The 9,481-nt window shown below is 37.6% G+C and overlaps 1 protein-coding gene across 1 annotated transcript in view; it reads right to left on the bottom strand.

Moving 5' to 3' along the window:
• Window positions 1-3,115: 3,115 nt before the first annotated feature.
• LOC149415096 (uncharacterized) overlaps window positions 3,116-9,481 on the bottom strand; it is a 43,440-nt gene continuing 37,074 nt past the window's right edge. Inside the window, exon 5 of the mRNA XM_089642997.1 lies at window positions 3,116-3,244. Coding sequence (XP_089499123.1) covers window positions 3,116-3,244 — 129 coding nt within the window. The remainder of the gene's footprint in view (window positions 3,245-9,481) is intronic.

Here is a 9,481-nt window from a genome sequence, read left to right as displayed (position 1 = left end):
CTCAAGTATCGGGGATCCATAGAAGCCCGAGTAAATCAGGCCTCCAAAAAGTTGGGCGTCTTGTACAGGGCTAGGAGATTCTTCAACAGTGACCAGCTGCTGACCCTGTACAAGTTTCAAGTCCGCCCAACTATTGAATTTGGGAGCCACCTTTGGGCTGGTGCCCCAAAATACTTGATAAACCTGCTTGAATCTGTGCAAAGGAGAGCGATCCGTCTGATTGACAATCCGTTGTTAACAGACCGATTGCCTTGGGCATTAGAAATTAGACATTGCGTATTGACTGTCGAAAGTCATTTAGGCATATACCACAAAATTCAATGCTTTGACTTGACAGTGAGTTGACAAGTCTCGACATTCTGGACAAAGGAGAATGGTATCCATAATTGGTAGAATGTTGATTGACGAACAGCAATTCATTATTTCGGAGTCTACGGGAAGGGATGTTGAATTGGATAAGTTGCAACAAAGCAGGTGAGTCTGTAATACCATTGATAATCTTAAATATGCAAATCAGATCAGTGTCCCTTCTACGTTTCTCCAAAGAAGAAATGTTTAAAGTTTGTTCAACTTCATCATATGAGTACTCTCCTCTTTCAAGACCCAACCTCCAAGCGATTCCTCGTAGGAAGCGATGTTGTACGGATTCTATGTGACAAATGTGGACAGCATAGAAAAGAGACCAAATAACACTAGCGTATTCAAGGTGAGGGCGAACTAACGAGCAGTAAAGAGTTTTAAGGGTACTTATATGTTTAAAGTCAGAGGTTATTCTATGAACGAAGCCAAGTAGTTTAAGTGATTTGTTAACAATGTTGTTCATGTGCTCACGGAAAGAAAGTTTGCAGTCTAGAGTGACCCCAAGATCCTTGATAGATGTTACAGTAGATAAACAAACATTGTTTAATTTATAGTCAAACTGAATAGGTTTTTTGGTTCTATAAAAGGACAAAATTTTACATTTATCAACATTAAGTTCCATGCAGTTTATTTTGCACCAATTATTAAACGAGTCAATATCACGTTGAAAATGTAAGCAGTCAAGGTAGGATTTAATTATCTGAAGAATCTTATTATCATCAGCAAAAAGCCAGAAGCGTGTATGAGAAAAAACTTTGGTGATATCGTTAATAAAAAGGTTGAAGAGAAGCGGGGCCAAATGAGCTCCTTGGGGAACGCCGGACGTTACGTCAATGTTAAAGGATTCAAAGTTGTTTATTTTAACCCTTTGTTTTGTATCGCTCAAGTAAGAGCGAAAGAATGATAACAACGGGTTTCTAATGCCTATAGCATAAAGTTTGGCCATGAGAATCGAGTGATTTACTTTATCAAAGGCTTTGGAGAAATCAGTATAGAGTACGTCAACCTGAGTGTTGTCTTCCAAGGTTTTAACAATGGTATTTGTAAAGGACAATAAATTAGTTGTTGTAGATTTCGCCGATCTAAATCCATGCTGTTCATCAATCAGAACATTTTTGAATATAGGAGTGATTTTCTTTGTAATTATCGACTCAAATATTTTTGGAATACAAGATATAATTGATATTGGTCTGTAATTTTCAATGTTTGACTTGTTCCCGGACTTAAAAATGGGTCGAATATATGAAATTTTCCATGAATCAGTAAATGTTCCAGATGAGAGTGATAAGTTGTACAACATACAAATTGGGTTAGATAATGAATATTTACATTCTTTTAGCAAGATTTCTGGAATGCCATCAGGTCCGGTACTTTTATTGTTAGAAAGTTTACTTAAAGATTGGTAAACCTCTACAAGTGAGATTTGGCAATCATTCAAGTCAATGTTGTAGTCATAGTTGAGTGGAGGGATGTTGCATGAGGCACCAGAATATACAGAGGAGAAGTGTTTAGCAAAAAGGTTGGCGATGTCAAGACCGTTAGTAGCATGAGTTTCATTATAGTGCATACTAGAAGTAAGATCATTATCAGTACGCTTTTGCGCAACAAATTGCCAAAATTGTTTAGGGTTTTGCAGTAATTTTGACTCAGTAACTTCTACATAAGATTTATAGCATTTGGCTGATTCGATTTTGGACAGTTCCCTTAAATGAGAAAATTTTCGATACAAGTTTAAGTTGCCAGTGTCTTTAAATAGCTTATGAGTTTTCTTTTTTTCAATTATTAACTGTTTGAGTTTTGAGCTAAGCCAATTTGGAAACTTGGGTTGATAGTAACATCCCTTAGGAACAAACAAATCTATAGCGCGTGAGACGCATTCATTAAATTTAAATACAGCGTCATTTATCAGATTTTAAAAATAGTACTGACCAATTAATCTGGGAAAGAAATTTGTTCATATTAGAGTAGTCACCATTAAGATATTTGTAGTGATAAGAGGCACTTGGTTTCAGAGAATCTAATTGGAAGAAATTAGTGATGTTAATAGAGAGAGGTGGATGATATTTATCTATAGGTAACAAAGAGACATCAGCTTCACTTACTATGATATTTGGTATACTAGAAAAAATTAAATCTAGGCAAGAACCTAGATAGTTAGTGACTGGATTTACTTAAACAGATTCAAGTAGCCAAAAAAATTTACAATTTCAGTAGCTTGTGGGGAAAGATTTCTAGGAGGAGTTTTGACACCTTGATTGTCGTTCAGCCACAATATTTTAGGTAAATTATAATCGCCACAAATAAATATGGAATCAGCGTTTCTAGAAACATGTTCAGTTAAAACAGTATGTGATTTATAGACTTCTATCGAAGAGGATGGAGGAATGTAAACACAACCGAGTACAAGTTTTTTGTTACCTAATAGAACACATAGAAACAATTGATCAGACACATTGTTAGATGACTCTAGAATATAGCAATGGTATTTCTTGTTTACACATATCATCACTCCACCACCTTTACATTTCGCAGAAGAAGTAGAACGGTCACTACGAAAAATGTTATAGTCAAAAAATCCCAGCTCAGCAGATGAGATATTATCGGAGAGCCATGTTTCAGTAAAAAATATAAAGTCGTATTGACACACACTGACGTTACAGCGAATGGTGTTCAGTTTTGTGTTTAGGCCACGAACATTTTGGTAGTACATTGAGAAGGAATTATTCACAGAACGATTGAACAGGTTCAACCTAAATTAATTAAAATTAATCCGAGAGAGTTCACGTCTTTCAGCAGCCTGGCGGGCGGGGCAGTCCTGAGCTCCAGTATTGTGAGAAGCCGGTTTCCTGAAGAAGGTGCAGGTGGCGCATACTGGTGATTTCACCTTATTGGGGCAGGCATCACGGTTGTGGCCAACTTTGGCACAGTGGGGACAGGTAGGTAAGTCAGTTTGGCACTTTGAAGCTGTGTGACCATATAATTGACAGTGGCCACACTTTAAACTATCTACCCAGTCTCTTACTCGGTGTAGTTGCCAGTCTATGGCAAGTTTAGTTCGCGATATTAAAGAGTGACGCACAGATGGAGGGACTCTAAAAATGTGGATGCAGTTTCCAGTGCGAGGGACAGATTTATGGGAAAAAGACATGATCAATTTTAAGTTCTCCAAAGATAGACCAGTGTCGTTGGAAGATTGAAGATGAACGGCACTTATAATTTCCTCTGCCGAAATATCTTGAGGGAGGTTGTGGATGGCGATGCGAGGGAGGCGATTTGGGGCAATTGTTGCTTTTAATCCCGCTTCGTTAAGCGCCGGAGAGTTCGCGAGTTTATCTGCCTCAGCAGAAGTGCTGGGGTGTATTAACACCCCACCATTTTTTAGTTCTCGCATTCCAGTGACTCGGATGCCCAGTTTACTGGGATCGATAGCATTGTTCCGACTTTAGCCAAGAATCAAACCAACGAAAATGCCACCTGTATCTGTATTGAGTAATTGAAATATCCGACAGATGTCTCCCTTAAGGGCAATAATTGTGATTATGTATCAATACATTCAAATGAATTAGTTTATAAATAGGCTTGCAAGCCCATTTTCTTTCTCTTCTCTCTCTAAATAACGGATCAATAACAACAATGAAATAATTACGGAATTCGAGGGTGGTCATTTTTGTTACCAGTGATGTGTGTTCTAAAGAATAAAACTTATCAATTATATTTCGTAGTATCATTAATTTAACGAGGCCAATATTCTAACATATGGTCCAATCGAGCCGCATCGTGCACCAGAAAGAGCCGAAATATGAACCAGCAAAAAATCAAGAAGATGCAGATCATCATCAGATAAGTATCCCAATGCCATCCTATCAAAACTGTGACCGAATCCCGAATTCTTCCTATTTCAAATTATCCCAAATGAAATATTTAAATATGCAACAAAGATTGAAAAAAAATTATTGTTGTTTCTGATTTTTCAGTTGTATAAAATTTTAATAGCTACCTACATTGCAAATTGATACGATTATTGTTAAATGAGCATCTCAATTGTAAGAGTTTTGTCATTGGATTTATTTAATTAAAAATAATTCACGCGAATGTTCAAATTTACCGGGTAAATTAAATTTCTCTACAAAATAATTTCAGCGAATTTCTGATTTAAAAAGTTGTCAGCCCTGGCACTGGCAAGCATTTTTACTAACACCGCCGTGTTTTCATTCGTAAACTGTCAGTTGTTTGAGGTTAAAAGTTAACTTGTTTATTATTTACCATTAAAGATGGAAAAGTTAAAGCCGTTAATCAACAAGCGTGGAGTTTTGAAAGCGAAATTGACAAGGTTAAATGATATTTTTAAGACACTCGATAAAACGGAACTAGAATTACGTTATCAAAAGGTCGAAAAATTGTTAGATGACTTTGAAAAAATTCAATCTCAAATCGAAGAACTTTCGGATGACGAGGCAGAAAACGTAAGTCAACGTGAATCAAATTAGCAAAAGGTTTATTGAATTCAGTAAATCATGAAAAATGTGAAATTAAATTACCAACTTTGAAACTTATTGAATTTCATGGTGAAATTACTGACTATGCTAAATTCGCCGAGACCTTTAAAGCACTAGTTCATGAAAATAATACGTTAAACAATTCTCAAAAATTCTTTTATTTACAATCGTGCCTTAAAAAAGACGCAGCTAAATTGATTGCCTCCTTGACCATATCGCACGACAATTACGAATCTGCGTGGCAGATACTGCAGGAACGGTACGCGAATAAAAAAATAATAGTTCATAGGCATGTTGCATCCTTATTTCAGTTAAAAGATATGAAACAAGAATGTCCAGTCGCGTTAAGGCATATTATTGATCAGGCTAATATAAATTTAGAAGCGTTAAAAAATCTAGGATTACATGTTGATTCCTGGGACGCGATTATGATATATTTAATATCTAATAAATTGGATGGATCAACTCGTAGATTTTGGGAAGAGCAGCCAATAGATGGTGCACTCCCAACGTTGAAAGAATTTATTTCATGTCTAACCAAACGTGTTGAGGTACTGGAGTTCGCAAATTTGCAAGAAAAAAGGCCTACCTACAAGAATGTTACAACACGTGATGATCGCAAGAAAGATTTGTCTGTCTCATTGATAGCAAACAAACATGGATGCATCCTATGTAAAGAAAATCATCCAGTGTATTATTGTAAAAAATTTCTCAAATTAAATATCCAGGGAAGATTAGAATTTTTAAGAAAGGCCCGAGCCTGTTTCAAATGTTTGAGGGTAGGACATTTTACACAAGATTGCAAAAATAAATTCAAATGTAAAATCTGTGCAAGTGATCAACATAATACTTTGATACATGTTAATGAATTAAATAGTGAAAACACAAATGAAGAGGCACACAGCTCGACATCAGTGGCAAATCATACGGTGTTAAATAAAAATGAAAAGATAATTTTATTATCTACAGCGATCGTGAATATCGTAGGTAGCGACAACCGTTTACACAAAGCGAGGGTATTATTGGATTCAGGCGCCCAATCGAATTTCATAAGAGAGAGTTTTGCAAAAAAATTAGAATTAAAAACAGAAAAAATAAATACGCCGGTGTCTGGAATACAAAATCGCATCACACATATCAATCGAAGAGTTACAATTGACATGTTAGCAGTGAATAGTGATAATAATAAGAAAATTTCTTGTGTAGTATTGCAGGCTATAACAACCGACCTACCCCAAATGACCTTCAAGAAACAAGAGTTGAAGATCCCATCTGGCTTGCAACTAGCGGATAAGGATTTCAATGTCACGTCTCCAATTGACATCCTGTTGGGTGCGGAAGTTTTTTGGGAAATAATGAATAATGATCGAATACGCTTAACGGAGGGCGGGCCAACTATTCAAAGGACTGAACTCGGTTGGATTGTTTCCGGAGCGATCGACATCATCACTAAAACAAGGCCAGTATCAATTAATTGTAATCTAGCCATTAATAAAATAGGTAACCAGATGGAAAGATTCTGGAAACTAGAAGAGGTGGATGCCATGAAACCTCAGAATTTTGAAGAAAAGGCTTGCGAAGTCAACTTTACAGAGTGTCATAGTAGAGACACGGAGGGCAGATTTACGGTAGCCTTACCAACCCGCCCTTGTATAGACCAACTAGGGAGTTCTTTGTCAATGGCTGAAAAAAGGTTTCATACATTGGAAAGAAAATTTTCCACCAATAAAGAATTGAAATGTCAATATAGCATGTTTATGAGAGAATATTTACAATTGGGTCATATGGAAGAGTGCCGAAAATCCGAATGCGATGCGAGATCATATTTTTTACCACATCATGCGGTGATGAAGGAGTCAAGCACCACCACTAAAGTTCGCGTGGTGTTCGATGGATCGGCAAAAACATCTTCTGGTATTTCCCTTAATGATGCTCTGATGGTCGGACCTAACATACAAAAGGATTTAAATATTCAAATTTTACATTTCAGAAAACATCCTGTAGTCATAACTGCGGACATAGAGAAAATGTACCGTCAGATAAACGTGCAGGAAAGCGACCGCAATCTACAGAAAATTGTTTGGCGCTTTTCACAGGATGAGGATTTGAAGCATTACAAGCTAAGGACAGTGACTTATGGATTAGGACCGTCATCTTTCCTGGCGACAAGATGCCTGAAGCAAATAGGTATTGAAAATAGACTTTCATTTCCTATAGCAAGCAATGTCATTGAAAACGACTTTTACATGGACGACCTATTAACGGGAGGAAATGACGTTGAATCGTGCCACCTTCTAAAACAACAGGTAATCAGTTTACTAAAATCTGCAGGGATGAATCTAAGAAAATGGAGATCAAACGCGGCAGAATTATCTTCCGAACCAGGTCAAGATATGCAAGGATTGATATCTAAAGAACCCCAAGAAGAAAAAATACTAGGATTAAACTGGAACAGTGAGTTTGATTACTTTTCATATGTAGTGAAAAAACCAGTATGTACCGTACAAAGCAAACGGCGGATATTGTCAAGTATCGCCCCAACGTTCGATCCTTTAGGACTGCTAGGACCAGTAACGGTTGTAGCAAAACTAATTATGCAGAGATTATGGATATCTAAGACTTCCTGGGACGAAGAAATACCCGAGGGAATATTAAAAGATTGGGAAAATTACATGAAAAATTTATCTCAAATAAACCTGTTGAAAATAAAAAGAAGAATCTTGTGGGGTCAAAACGGCCTACAAATCCATGGTTTTTGCGACGCATCGGAAAAGGCCTACGGAGCCTGTGCGTATCTAGTATCCAGGGACGCCGAGGGTAAGATGCACTCTCAGTTAATATCTTCCAGGTCCAGGATAGCGCCATTAAAAAGCATATCCCTGCCAAAATTGGAACTTTGTGGTGCGGTGCTGTTAACGAAATTATTAAAAAACATCAAAGAAGCGCTCAACATGGTTGAGGTGGATACATACTACTGGTGTGACTCTACCATCGCACTATGCTGGATAAGAGGACAGCCAGCTAGATGGAATACCTTTGTGGCCAACAGGGTTGCCGAGATACAAGAGGCCGGCGATCCTGCCCATTGGCGACATGTTTCATCGCAGGAAAACGCCGCTGATATTTTATCAAGAGGAGTTACAGCAAACAAACTATTACAAGCAGATATTTGGTGGAAGGGTCCAGATTGGCTAATAAGAGAGGCCGATCGCTGGCCGAAGCCAGAAAATTCCTGTATAAATCCTCCAGAGATAAAAACCAAGGCGGTATGCGTGTCTACTTATGTCACGGAGTGGGACAGCTTTTCAAAATTTTCCTCTCTCAACAAGCTAAAGAGAGTAACTGCATATATATTGCGTTTCTTTAATAATTGTAACACAAAAAACTGTAGATTAACCGGGAGGTTAAGCGTGCCGGAGCTGGACAATACATTGCATCGTCTAATAGCAATAATTCAACGCTACCATTTTAAGGATGAGTTCAGGGCTTTGAGTAATAAATGTTCAGTGGATAAACGTAGCGTTATTTTGTCGCTTAATCCATTTATAAATAATGGATTAATTTGTGTCGGGGGCAGGCTAACAAAGGCGAAACATTTATCATACCAGCAACGACACCCAATAATTTTACCAAAAAATAATAAGTTAATAGAATTAATTATTCGACATCTTCATTATTTGACGGCCGGCGTGGTCTAGTGGTATACGCTTTTGACTACAGATCCGAAGGTCGCGGGTTCGAACCCGGCGTGCGCAAATAAATTTTATTTGATTAATTTGTGTTATTTCACAATTAATTAATTAAAAATAATATATAGTATATTTGCGGCACGTTCCAGAGTGGAAGATACTCTCAGTATCGCCCTGGTGTAAGACCACCATTCAGAATTGAAACGTTGCTTGAAATGGCTTAAGCCGTGTTTGGTGACCAGATCTGAATAGCCAGGTACTTCCCCACCTTCCTCTTCCCCATCTCCCTCCCCTCCCCAATACCCTCAGCCTCACAACATACCCCAATTGGGGATGCCATAGTCTCACTGGCTCCAGACGGGAGCAGTTGGGACTCTTGTGCGGTAATACTGTAAAAAAAAAAAAAAAAAAAAAAAATGTACATTTACATGCAGGGACACAAACTTTGTTATCTCTAGTGAGATTACAGTTCTGGCCGATTGCCGGAAAAACCACTGTTAAGCAAATATTACATAAATGTATAGTATGTTTCAGAAAAAATCCAGTAACCAGTCAAGTTATCATGGGTGACTTGCCGGAAAACAGAATAACACCTAGCAGGCCGTTCGAGGTTACCGGGATTGATTACGCAGGTCCTATCATGATGAAAAGCGGTATCACCAGGAAGGCTCCATTGGTGAAATCTTATTTATGCATTTTTGTTTGTTTCTCAACGAAAGCTGTGCATTTGGAACTGGTAACGGACCTCACCACTGACAACTTTTTAAATTGTTTAAAACGTTTCATTGCGCGGAGGGGCAAACCCTTTAAAATATATTCAGATAATGCGACCAATTTTAAGGGAGCATATAATCAACTGAGAGAATTGTATTATAAGTTAAAGAAGTCTGATAACAAGATTCAAAAATATTTAGCTGATTTGTCAATACTGTGGGG

Source organism: Hesperophylax consimilis, chromosome 19 (assembly GCF_061612785.1).
Source record: "Hesperophylax consimilis isolate HC1 chromosome 19, BYU_Hcon_1.0, whole genome shotgun sequence".
Taxonomy (NCBI): Eukaryota; Metazoa; Arthropoda; class Insecta; order Trichoptera; family Limnephilidae; genus Hesperophylax; species Hesperophylax consimilis.
Note: the sequence above shows the minus strand (reverse complement) of the source record. Positions and strands in the feature narration are given on the sequence as shown.